At 36.1% G+C, this 14,139-nt stretch overlaps 1 protein-coding gene across 1 annotated transcript in view; it reads left to right on the forward strand.

Moving 5' to 3' along the window:
• Window positions 1–12,264, forward strand: part of LOC107717815 (nucleosome assembly protein 1;1-like) — a 25,971-nt gene extending 13,707 nt beyond the window's left edge. The window contains exons 9-14 of the mRNA XM_016524685.1: window positions 1,449–1,594; window positions 4,890–4,906; window positions 5,292–5,411; window positions 5,807–5,842; window positions 5,937–5,987; window positions 11,286–12,264. Coding sequence (XP_016380171.1) covers window positions 1,449–1,594; window positions 4,890–4,906; window positions 5,292–5,411; window positions 5,807–5,842; window positions 5,937–5,987; window positions 11,286–11,321 — 406 coding nt within the window. The 3' untranslated portion in view covers window positions 11,322–12,264. The remainder of the gene's footprint in view (window positions 1–1,448; window positions 1,595–4,889; window positions 4,907–5,291; window positions 5,412–5,806; window positions 5,843–5,936; window positions 5,988–11,285) is intronic.
• Window positions 12,265–14,139: the final 1,875 nt, after the last annotated feature.

Below are 14,139 nucleotides of genomic sequence, written 5' to 3' on the forward strand. Positions count from 1 at the left end.
TTCGAGTCCCGGCTCGTGGACCTTTCCCGATCCCGTCCCCCTCTCTCTCTGCCACTTCGCTTCCTGTCATTACTCTACTATCCTATCAAAATAAAGGCAAAAAAAAAAAACATTTATTAATTTCTTATTTGGTGTTTAATTATATAAATAATAAAACTGTAACCTTGCATTATAATGAATTTGCCATGGTTTATGGCTGTTATTATGCACAAAAATACGTGCAACACGGCTGCATTTATTAGATCAAAAACTAGTTGTGAAATATTATTAGGGTTTCAAATAAGTGTTTTCTATTTGAATATATGTTAAAGGCAGAGCAAGTGATTTCTGGTAGCCAATGTTGATATTTGAAATCACCAAAACAAACACGACCCTACCCCAAAAGGGTAAGTGTTTTTGAAAAATCACATACCCTGCCTTTAAACCGAGATGTAAAGCTGAATTTTCAGCATCATTACTCATTTCTGATTATTATCAATGTTGAAAACAGTTGTGCTGCTTAATATTTTATTTTAAATCATGATATACTACCATGTAAAAGTTTAGGGTACTTAAAAAAATGAATAAAGATAATAATAATTAATACTTTTATTCGGCAAGGAAGAATTAAATTGATCAAAAGTGACAGTTAAGACATTAATAATTAGAAAAGATTTCAGTTTCAAATAAATGATGTTCTTTTGAACTTTCTATTCAACAGAATCCTGAAAAACAAATATGTTAAGCAGCAAAATGTTTACAACATTAACAATAACTATTATAATAATCGAGCACCAATGATAATTGATAATTGTGTAGCAAATCAGCATATTAGAGTGATTTCTGAAGGATCATGTGACACTGAAGACTGGAGTAATGATGCTGAAAATTAAGCTTTGATCACAGACATAAATTACATTTTCCAATATATTCAAATAGAAAACAGTTATTTTACTTGCAAGATTTTTTCTTCACAATATTACTATTTTTACTGCATTTTTGATCAAACAAATGTAGCCTTGGTGAACATAAAGAAACTTCCTTGCAAACTTGCCATTGCAAACTTTTGACCAGTAGTGTCATTTTTCCAAAAATACAGTATCTCACATACTCACTTTTGTGGCCAGCGGTTTAGACATTAATGGCTGTGTGTTGAGTTATTTTGAGGGGACAGCAAATTTACACAGTTATACAAGCCGTACACTGACTACTTTACATTGTAGCAAAGTGTAATTTCTTCAGTGTTGTCACATGAAAAGATATAATAAAATATTTACAAAAATGTGAGGGGTGTACTCACTTCTGTGAGATACTGTATGTGCTGCTCAGATTTTGCAGAAATGGCACCTCAATTTCTGTGGCTCATTCATGATGAGAGGACAACACTCTGCATTTACATTTGATTCAGTTCTTGACATAAATCTGGATTACCAGTGTCTCTAATTGCTGCGTTTTCCATTGTTCTCCAGCTGTAAGATTGACTGGCACAAAGGCAAAGACGTGACCGTCAAAATTGTTAAGAAGAAGCAGAAACACAAAGGCAGAGGGACTGTTCGGACGGTCACCAAAGAGGTTCCACAGGATTCATTCTTCAACTTCTTCAATCCGGTTAAAGGTAAGAGAAAATGTGGTTTCCCAGGCAGAAGAACAGAGAATCAGCATTAACAGCGCAACAAAAGACTAAGCCTCATCTCAGTTTGTGAAATAAACCTAAACAAATCTCATCGTTTGCTATTATGCAAGTGTGACACAGACTGAGTTATGCCATCCTCTTTGTACGATTTAATTAGACTGAAATCTTGGGATTAAGATAATTGAGCGTGTTTTCAAATGCTTTGACATCCTTTCTTGCATCATGCAAAGGCTTTTGTTGTTATGTTCTGTGTCAGGAAGTTCCTGAATAGGTTTGTTGGTTTGGCCAAATATCTCTTACTACCAATTAGTGGCTAATGATTGAATTAATCATTTTTACTGATGGAAATATGTCAACCAGGCACAATTCATTCTGTTATTTGAGCAACTGACAGAGAACTGTCTGTCATGAGGAATATCAACAATATCAGTTCCTTTGAAATTGTGTTTTTCGTGGGATATGTGTGTTTAGTTATAGTATATTTGTGTGCAAATGTACTTTTTAGTGTCTTGTGGACAGCAGGGGGCACCACGCAAGTATTTTTGCCTGAATAGATTTTCAGAATACTATTTTGTATGTAATGCAAGCGGTCTTCCTCCAGGGGGCGCTTGATAACGGAATCTCCCATTGAGCTCCATTCAAATCTGTCTCATTGGAGACATTTGGACAGTGACAAGTATGATCATTTGAATCTATCAATTCTACAGATTTTAATCGGCAAACAAATGGAAATCCGAGCAGTTTTTATACAATGATTTTTAAAAATCAATGTCTTGTAATCGAATTGTATTTGTCCGTCTTGACCCTCGCTGAGAAAAGTATTAGGGTCAATCTGTGTGCATATTCAGCAGCGATGCATCTGAAATATGACATTTTTAATAGTTATTGCATTGAACCATCTATTATGTGACCAATTAAGGACAACATAATAATAAAACCGTATAGTGTCACATAGTAATTTTCTCAAAAATCTAGTTAGTTGTAAAAAAATTAGTCGTGCTTCATAATTCATTGCTGATGTATTTTAGTGAAGACAACGTTTGCTAGTGGAACTGTCAAAAATGTATAGGTTTGCATGTGTATGCACAAATATATGTTTTCAACAAAGAAAGAAAATGGGAAACTCAGGAAGTGACAGAGGAGAACAAATAAGGGTCAATCACCTGCGTTGTGATTGGCTGATTTTAGAAGGAGTGTGGTTAAAGAACTCTGAATAGAAATCTTTTGTAACATTATACACTACCGTTCAAAAGTACTATTTTTTTTTTTAAAGAAATTAGTACTTTTTATTAGGCAAAGATATGTTAAATTGATCAAAAGTGATAGTAGAGACTAAAATTGTTACAAAAGATTTCTATTTTGAATAAATGCTGTTCTTTTTAACTTTTTATTCATCAAAGAATCCTAAAAAAGGTATCACATGTTCCAAAAAATATTAAGCAGCACAATTGTTTTCAACATTAATAATAATAGTGCAGCATATCAGAATGATTTCTGAAGGATCATGTGACACTGAAGACTGGAGTAATGATGTTGAAAATTCAGCTTTTCATCACAGGAATAAATTACATTTTAAAATATATTAAAATAATTTGTTTGTTTTTTTTAATTGCAATAATATTTCACAATATTACTGATTTTACTGTATTTTTGATCAAATAAATGAACATAAGAGACGTCTTTCAAGAACATTTAAAATCTTACTGATCCCAAACTTTTGAACAGTAGTGTACGTAAACGAAAAAGCTAAGATTTCTGAAATTATACTAATTAACTGAATGTGTTTTTAATACACAAAAAACAGGTTTACTGTTCCACAGCCAGCCATATTTTAACCACATTCATACTTTTTAATTGAATGCATTAGTTTTTTTTTTTTCAGTAAAAAAGATTTAAATGCTAATTCTAAGCATTTTGAATATATGCATTTTGAAGATATAATTATTTAAATAAAATCAAATAAATGCAAATAGTTAACATAGTAGTACATAAGTTACTTGACCTTGATTTTTTTTAAATGTGCAAAAATCTGACCTGTTTGTAACCCATTTAATTTACCCATGACTGACAAATATGCATTACATTAAGTTTATTAGTTTATGTTAAAAACATGTAATCCAATTGGATACAAATTAGATTCAATTCAGTTTAGGCCTCCTTTTTTTTTTTTTTTTGAGTCCGTCTCATTCATGCAGGTCACCAGAAAACAGTTGCAACAACAGGGATTTTGCTTCTTCCTGCAATAGCTTCTTCAGTTTTTAATAGCCAAACAGTGTCATATAAACTTATCCCGCCCTCCCTCCTCCTGTCTCCCAGCAAAGGAGCGCCATGACATTGTTGCTTTTCCTTCACCTCAGTCACCCTTTCCAAAAATGCTAAGAATTGAATGTTTTGCATTTTAAGCGGCATTTTTCCTGTCAGCCCCTCTGATGGAGCGGCAGGTAAAGAATGCCGCCCGTCCTGCACACAGACTGTGGGAAAGAGACGCTCTTACCGTCAATCATCATGTCGCCGGATGTGTGTAATTTATCTGTTACCAAGGTGTTTCCACAACATTCCCATCTGAGGTGCGGCACTTGCACTGAAATGGCAGCAGTGCGGCTGTAACTGGATGATGTAATGCTTTCAGGGCTTGATGGATTTCCAAAAAGACTCTCCTTCAGGCCAGACTTTGATCAACTCCTTTTCAAAAAAATTACTTGCATTTGCATGTTTGAATCACTCAAAACCTGTCCGGAACAAGTCTGGGTCATATTTTACCATAAATAGAAAGAAAATTAAGCCTGATTTAGGACTATTTTGCATGATGACCTAATTTTAATGACAAATAAACGTTTTCACCCCATATTCTCATTACCACAATGTTATATACACACACACACACACACACACACACACACTATAAAAAATTATTACTGTATTTTTTGAATAAATTAGGACAAATATAATACAAAATTGAGAATGTGTGTGTATATATGCGTATGCTCACCAAGACTGCACAATTATTTGATCAAAAATGCATAACAAAAAAATATATACAGTATATATAATAAAGTATTATTGCAATTTAAAATAACTGTAATAATCATCTTAATATATAAAATAAAACAACGTATTTCATAATTACAAAAACCATCATGATATATTACGATAATGTGAATTCAATTGAAAATGTAGTTAATTGTGATGAAAACAGATAAACAAAAAATCGTTTCTTTTTTTTTTTTGTGGAATTTGTGCCAGAATTAATACTTTTTTCTTTTCTTTTCTTTTCTAGCGTCACCTGATGGAATGGTGAGTGAGACATCCTGCGCTCTGTGTTTTGTCGTGTTTGTAAACATCTGAAACATGGCCGTATGCAGCACACGTATTTTAGCTGCCTACACAAACACATACTGTAGCTCAATCCTCCTCTGCGAGTTTAGAAAACACGTCACCAACAAGAAACATCTAAAGAGTTCCTGCGTCAGTTATGGCTTAAAAAAACACAAGCACAATCATTGCACAATGGCTTCTCAGTTAGTGCTCGATTACATCTCTAGGCCACAATATTGAAATTGTGGCATTAGTATGACTTCAGTAGATGCCATTTTCAGTCCTGGAATAATTTAAAGTTTTTAATTCAATAAATTACTCCATAAACTTCCATTGGATGCTCATTGTGTCTGTTTGTGTCCAGGATGAAGACTTGGACTTCACTCTAGCTACAGATTTTGAGATCGGACACTTCTTCCGAGAGAGGGTCATTCCCAAAGCGGTGCTTTATTTCACTGGAGAGGCCTTAGAGGACGACGAGAGTGTACGTCTGTTCTTTTTACTGTTACTATCACAAGGAAATCTAGGACTGACTATAGATTCAACAAAAAAAAAAAAGTGAAAGTATTTAATATACATTTTGATGTCTGTATGCTATACATTGGCTTAAATTGTAATAAAAGAGTTATTATTTAATTGGATTTCATTTTGTGTTAAGACTCCTGGAACTGGTCACTTTTTAGTAGATTTTCACCATTTAAAAAAAAAAAATGGACAAAAGGAGCATTAAAATCTATGTGTGATGTTGTTTAAGTTTATATTGGCACCAAAATAATATTGAAAATATTGTAAATATTTAATGTATCACCCAGACCCTCTGTAAAATAAACTATTACTTTTATTTTAAAAATGTATATGTAATTCTATGCTGTTTTGCAGTATGAAGAGGAGGATCTTGAAGAGGGAGAGGAGGAGGTGAGAATCCTTTAATAGACACATTTACCCTTTAATAATAGTCCAAATTTATGGGCAATTGCAGTGTAACAGCAGATTATTATGTGTCATTCAGGATCTGGATGACGAAGGTGAAGAAGAGGATGAGGGAGATTGTGATCCCACGGTGAGCATTTAAATGATCTGTTTGTCTAGTATGCACTATCAGCTATCATTATTAAAAAAGCAAAAAGCAGCATGTAATTAGCTGGGGTTATACATTTTTTAATATTTTTAATCACATTTATCACAAATTTGAGAATTCTACTGGGATTGTAGATTGTTTTTGAAATAAAATACTGGCATACTAGTAGATACTGTGTGCTGCTTGCTATTTTTTCTATATACTTGTATGAAACTGTATAAAATATGCAGTAACACATTAGTAAGTCACGCACGACTTACTTGTTACTGTGTATTTTATGTACAATTTTATGTAAATATGTCTCAACTTTTGGCATTTGGCAGAAATTTTAGTACATTGCATTCTGGGATACAATATTCCCACTGTGTGCTCAGTTGTATACTGCACACTTTGTGTGCTGTGCACCGTTTACATACTGCATACTGCAAAGTAGTAGTTGTAGTATTGTATTCCAAACATAGTCGTCTCTTAATCACTGCATTGAATAGATCCTTATTGCTGATCTGGGTTTGATTGAGGTGGTCTGGATTGAAAGCATTACCTTGTATAGTACTTCATGATCAGCTGCATGCCTGATGTGTAAACCTATGTGTTTGTCCCTCCACTTCCCCTTTACAGGCATAATTCATTTCTCACTTCATGCATTTCTAGGTAAGAGACACCTGAAGGGATGTGGCGCTTTTTCCAATCTATCTTTTGATCCATCTTTCCTTCATTGTTATAGCCTTTCTCCTCTGCTTTCACTCTTATGTCACTTTCACATGAAAAGTTTGTGTGCGGACTGTTAAGTTTTGCTTGAAAACGGCGGATTTTGTTTCATGTGAACGCGGCGAAACTATGTAACTACTATTAATTACGTATAATTTGCATTTTTTGTTCACATATAGATGCTAAACACTTTGATGGTAAAAGTATTTTGCAAACGTTCCATGGTTTGAAACAACAATGTTGATATTATCAATATTGAAAACAGTTGTGCTGCCTAATATCTTTGATCAATAGAAAGCTCAAAACAACAGTTTATTTGAGATTTTATGCATATATATAAAGTTGCAAATAGATGCTAATCACTTTGATGGTGAAAGTATTTTGCAAACATACTGTGGTTTAAAACAACTTGGAAAAAGTGAAAATAGATCAGCCAGAAGTACGCAACTATTATTAGTTACGTATTATTTCCATTTTTGTTCATAAATAGATGCTTATTGTAAATAGTAATAAAAATAAATGTATTTGAAGTGAAATAAACACTTTCTTCAATGATGAATACATAAAGTAATTTATCATTGCCGAACATCAACAGTACCTGCCATCTGAACTTAGATGGCAGGTGCTCAATACTACTAGAGAGTGTTTACTATGGTGAAAGTGTTTTGCAACCGAACCGCAGTTGGAAACAAACCTAAAAGTGTGAAAGCAGATCAGCCAGGAGGATGCAACAGTCGAATTTGGAATTGAACAAACAAACGACTGAAAGTGTGAAAATGACATTTAAGACTAAACTTCTCAACTCCCACTCACTAAATTAACCTTATAGGTGAAGTGTGTAATTTTAATGTCAAAATACATATTAAGTGGTCAGACAGTAAAAATGCCATTTATTTTCTCCATGGGAAAATTGATATTTACCGATAACCGTTTTTTTTTTAATATATACGGATTTTTCCAATTTTGTTGAATCCATCGGTTTACATTATTTCAACTCATGTTTTAAATAATAGTGTTTAACAGTGGAGTCCTTGGTGAAAAATACATTACTCATGATGCTGTACAGAAAATTCCACCAATTAGAGACTAGCAATGAGCAGATCGGGCCAAACAGGTGCTGAGCTCCGCCCACTCCCATGAAGCACCTCAAATAACGTAATCACACAAGACACATAAATATTTCAATATATATATGCATATTTTGCAGTAAACTTAAAATTAGGTCTGCCCCCTAATAGTCGACTAACCGTTTGTCGACGAAAAGAGGCTTAGGGTGTACTCGCACTATGCGATCTGAACCATGCCCGAGTGCCTTTGACCTCTAAATCATGGTTCATTTGACTAGTGTGATCGCTCCGTTCGGGGTTCGTTTAGCTGTCCATATCTCGGTTGGAAGAGGAGGGACATAGCACGGTTCAGTTGGGCTCAGGTGCAGTACACATTTATTGTGAGCGCTAACCACACCTGAGCATGGAACTTCTGCTACGTGCAGCATTGATTGCGTGAAAATTTCTGAGCGGCAAAACCGATAGATCTGTTTAGCAATATATTGTAAGAGGGCCGTGTGTCACCGCGTCCCAAACAACTCAAAATAATAAACCACAAAGTTAACAAAACAATGGACATTGTGCTAAGCAAGAGCGCTTCTCTTTCTGGTTACTTCAAAAATTGTAGCTTTCAAGTGATTTGTTGTCGGAAAGAATAAAATGTAATATTCCATTGTTTGAGAACCATAAACATTCACCACGCTAGATAGTCAGCTTGATACGATTCAGGAACTTCGGTCAAATACTGTATATTCTTATTTCACTGTTTATAATACATACAACATGCTTCAAATGATTGTTCATATATATAAATAGTCACTACTTTAACGACATGACAAGATGTAGTTGTTGTTGAAAAAAAACAAAAACTAAAAAATAATATAATTTACAGCTCCAATTGTCCCCTCCAACATGTTAAAAGTTTATGCTTCTCTTTCTGGTTACTTCAAAAATTGTAGCTTTCAAGTGATTTGTTGTCGGAAAGAATCAAATGTAATATTCGACATGACAAGATGATGTAGTTGTTGTTGAAAAAAAAAACTAAAAAAGAATATCATTTACTGCACCAATTGTACCCTCCAACATGTTAAACGTTTATTTTAAACGGAAATTATCAAAATAATCTCTTTTGAGTTTCCCAGTATTAAATACGACTTGAGAGGCCGTTCATGTCCAATTTCTGATTAGGAAACTCGTATTTACGATAATTCCGTACATGTTAAAAGTTTATTGCCCGCCTAACTCGGAAATTATCAAAATAATCTTTTGAGTTTCCCAGTAGTAAATACGACTTGAGAGGCCGTTCATGTCCAATTTCTGATTAGAAAACTCGTATTTACGATAATTCCGTTAGCACTTGAAGCACTTGTAATGTGAGTGCAGGCCAGCGGGGGAGTGGGGAGGGGGGGACAGTCTCGCTCGAGCTCAGTTCAAGGCAACCGTGCCTAGTGAGAGTCCACCCTCAGTCGATCAAAATTTTATTAATCGCTTAGTCGCAGAAAAAAAAAATCACAGAAAGTGGCGAAGTCACGTAGTCTGTGACGGACAGATTATTAACAGCTGGTCTGTGTGGTAATTACAGTACATCTGTCAGGACATGCAAACATTCGTTGCAATCATCGACCTCAAATGTGGCTTATCATCTGAAACATGTTAGTAAATGCATCATTACATGGCCGCTCGCTCTGACATTAACTTATTGAAGCTATTGAAGTGTTTGTGTGGAGTGTGGAAGCTGAACAGCGCTCACTGCATGACAGTTAACTTGGAGGTGCCGGTGCGATCATTCGCATTTAACTTAAAATACGCTGTCATTTTTGCTCATACAGATAAGAGTAATACATCTTTCAAATCTGTGAAAGGTCTACTTTTATTTGTGTGCACTCACAATAACAACAAAACATTGTGCTTTTGTAAAATAATGAAAGCAAACTGGGTGTGATTTCTGCCGTCGGGGCCTCGTTGAACATTGAAACCGCTTTTGATTGCGCACTCTCTTTTTACTTTCACTTTCGAGATTCGCGTTCACACGTGCTCTATATACTATGGAGCGGCAATACTTACCACACATTTTACAAGATTAGATGTTTGTCAGTAGTGCTCATGATCTGCAAATCATTTGCCATCGTCCTCAGTCATCTCTCCTTACTCTCTTTATGTGGTAAGAATGAAAATGCTGTCATTAAATTCTCACCCTCATGTCATTCCAAACCCGTAAGACCTTTGTTCATCTTCGGAACACAAATTAAGATATTTTTGATGGAATCCGAGAGCTCTCTGACCCTCCCATAGACCGCAAGGGTACTTCCACGATCAAGGCACAGTAACATAGCAAGGACATCAATAAAATAGTCCATGTGACATCAGGGGTTCAACCGTAAGTTTACAAAGCAGCGAGAATACTTTTTGTGCGCAAAGAAAACAATAATAACATAATTTATTCAACAATTCTTCTCCCGGAGTTACCGTCTTCTGCCATTTTGGAGAGTATCTCAGAACGTAATCAACATAATCAGTGTTGTTTACATTCAGTAGAAAGCATGCGCATGCTGAACGTAAACAATGCTGATTGCGTTAATTACAATCTGGGGTTGAACCCCTGATGATGTTACATGTACTATTTTACTGATGTCCTTGCTACGTTTCTGTGCATTGATCGTGGTAGTATCCTTGCTGTCTATGGAGGGTCTGAGAGCTCTCAGATTCCATCAAAAATATCTCAGTTTGTGTTCCGAAGATGAACGAAGGTCTTACAAGTTTGGAACGACATGAGGGTGAGTAATTAATTGTCATTCACAGTGCTTCTTGGAATTGTAGTTTTTTTTCCCCCCTCATTAAACTAGTTAAGTACACAGTCTTGTACCTTTGTCTTTTTGTCGGATTTTCAAATACTTTTTTGCTTCAAATAAAAGTTTGAAGTAGGTCGGCATCGGTAGCCTCGTGGGCAGCGCGTCGACATGCAGCGCCGTTGCGCTTCGGGTGTCGCGAGTTTGGGTCCCAGCTCGCTGACCTTTCCCAATCATGTCCCCCCTCTCTCTCTCCCACTTCGCTTCCTGTCAACTTTGATCTGTCCTATCAAAATTAAAGGCAAAAACGCCAAAAATAAATCTTAAAAAAAAGTTTGAAGTAGATCATAGCTGGTTGGTTTTCATGGCTTATAATGCTTTAACAAAGATTATTTTTAAATCCCTATGGGAAAAATGAACAAAAAAATACTTCCGGAACCAGCACCACTGAAAAAGTGGGCAGGCACTAATACACTCTATAGTGTAATTTTGGGGCGAGGCCAATTTGCAACCAATGGCAGATGGGGGCGGAGCCAAAACCTGTTCAAAAACATTAGTTTTGCTATTACGGTTGATGCAACTACTGGTGCAGAAATTACACACTTCACTTTTACCAAACAAAGCATGTATTTATAAACCAAACCATCATCAGTCAAATCATTACTTCCTGTTGCGCAGTGCCTGAAATAATATTCATAATTCTCCTTCTATCTTTTATCTCTGTCTTGTTGTTCCTACAGAAAGACCCTCCTCCTGCAGAGTGCAAACAGCAGTAAGACTGGTGAACAGATAGCCACGGCACAACTCGGCTGTCCGTCAGACAATTAGAAGATGTGGACGCAGGCCTCATTTCCTCGTGGACTCGCCACACTAATGCAATAGGAAACCAAACACTGTTTAGGAAATGCATGTTTGTTTGTTTGTTTATTTCTCTACTGTTTACTTTTACAGAGATGACCTCAGATGACCTTCTCATTCATAAGTCGTGTAATTTCGCGCTCCAAAATTTAACCCTCAAAATGGATCATATATAAGACGTATGATTTCTTTTATTTTCTATATTCGAAACGTCAGAGCTGGTGTGCAATGCAAGAGGGTCTAGCAAAGATGCCACATGTGTTTTGAATTCTTAACGTCCATATGCAGCCATGGCCATTTTTGCAACATAGCAGGTTTTTGGACACTCCCCAGATGATATGTGCTCCCAGGCGTCGTCCAGTGAAGCATTACTCAGGCTTTCTTTTGCCAACAAAATGAACCTGCTGTCTTCACGAATCTGACATAACTTAAATTTCCGATATAGCTGTTACAATGTAGTTACGAAAGTGTTTTGATGTGGATCGTCCTGCTCAATGGTAGCCGAACGATGTGGATTGTGGTAATAGAATATTTCTGATTCGTCTCCAGGGTTGGGCGTCATCGAATTCCCCATCCCTGCGTGACATAACGGATATCCATGCCATGCACATTGACATGGGATTTCAATCGTATTTTAATTCACTATGTGGTTATGTGTCAAGTTGCTTGCATTCATGCACAGAATTGCATCAGTATTGGGAATGTTAACGAGCAGATCTTAAAGCCATTGCAGGTTTACTCTCCGTTTGAACTGTGTGCGAGCCGTAGCCTTATCTGGAACTTCTTTGGTTTGTAATGCAGCATTGTTTCCATTTTGTACAAAATAGACAAAAAGATTCTATTAAATGTTGTTCGACATGATACCGCAAAGTCTTGATCTTTTTTGTTGTTGTTGTTGTTGCATAACTGTGAAATCTGACAGTTCTCACCTGGTGGATAAAGCTGGAAGAATTGAGCCATTTATAAGGAACAGAATATCACAGAAACCTGCAGGTAGGCTGTCAGCAAGCAATCACCTGGAACACCCTAGCATCCAAATATCAATGCTTTGACGACCACCTACAGCACTTCAGCATGATGGCATCGGGTTTTGCACAGGTAAACACAGTTCACATTTCATTCAGAACATGTAAAAACATCTAGAAGTTCTGTTGAACATGACATTTCTATTCTCCACACCTCATTAAGCTCGTTTTACACCTTATTCTGTCCTGTTTAAGAGAAATATAATGCTTGAAATGACCGTGGTCGGCTATAATTATTCTGTGAGCGTAATTCGGTGGAAATTAGAGCGGGAAACCGATCCCCACCAAACCAGATTCCAGAAAGCGTCAGCTATGTGAGGAATCTCAACACTGAGACTGCTTCACCAATGTGAGGCTGCTTTGTGTGAAATACTTGCTGGCATTTTCTTAGTACTTTCTCAAGTGTGTAATCCGCTGGTTTAGATTCCAGAAAGCCGGATCGGTTCTGTGTGGGATCATTCCCACTTTCGCACCCCCCGCTCGGGTTTCTTTCGCGAGTTCGAGGATGTTGTTCAAAATTATCTCGAAATCTTGCTATACTTCAGAGTGGAATGAGCAGAATTTGTCTCGTGCTTTTTATCATCGTGGCACGGTTGGAATGACATTATTGTCATTCTAGTTTTATGATGCTTATAGGCATGAAAGCGGTTAGAAAAACTTCTCACGGTGTGATATGCAAACATCAGAATGTCTCTGATTAAAGATGCACAAATGTATTTAAATTATGTAAACCCACATTTGATGAAGAAGTAAGTCCTTTCAGAAGGATACAAGCTGTTTTATTTTACATAAGGGTGGTCCACCCTCATGCAGGCGGCCATGTTGGGATCACATGATCAGCTTAATACTATAAATTTTTATCTCTGTGACACTCCTATTTTTAGACATTTTTGGTTGCAAATTAAATTACTATATAGTAATGCAATATTTACATTAGTTTTTGTGATACTTCCTCCACACCAAGGTGTCAGTGTAAAGTCCAAAACAATAAAAATTGCATAGGCTATTACACTTTTATGGGGGTAATGTTGAATTGTTTTTGTGACTGGTTGTATACGAAAGCATATTTTATGGGTTGTACAAGCTTTTAGCACACAACAGCAAAAACTAAATGAAGTAGTAGTTTGCACTACACTAAATGTACCATCAATTTCTATAGCTACAAATGATAACAGACTTAAAAACTTCATATGAAGACTGAACAAAGAATCTGTTATCCAGTGTGTTCTGCGGTCTTGGAGAAAGGTCTAACACCCCCACAGTTTCAAATGTCACGTCCATTGTGGTCTCGGCTCCCTCCCGTCGCATACATGTAAACACTCCGTCTTTCTCACCCTCTCAATTTCTCTCAAATTATAATGTCACTTTCACTGTACTGGCACTTTCCACAAATAGGGCACAAAATAGAGGTTATATCTTTTTTTTCCCTTTTTTTTTAAGTGATATAACATGTCAGTACAAGGAGGTGCCTTCAGAAGGGCAGATTGAGCTGTTTTATTACATGGGGTTGACCTTTTTACAGTCCAGTTACAAAGTTTAGAAACGCCAGTTTAAAACCCTGATTTGTGTGAGTTTGTTATTTTCTAGAAATAAAAGCTAAATTGACAATGGGTAACAGCGTTGAAAATTCAGTCTAAATGAAGCCATCAGAAAAGTTTTTTTTTTTTTTTTTGATGAAATTTTTAACTTAAATTTCCCATAAATTAAAGAA

Source organism: Sinocyclocheilus rhinocerous, unplaced genomic scaffold (genome assembly GCF_001515625.1).
Source record: "Sinocyclocheilus rhinocerous isolate Xijiao unplaced genomic scaffold, SAMN03320098_v1.1 scaffold783, whole genome shotgun sequence".
Taxonomy (NCBI): domain Eukaryota; kingdom Metazoa; phylum Chordata; class Actinopteri; order Cypriniformes; family Cyprinidae; genus Sinocyclocheilus; species Sinocyclocheilus rhinocerous.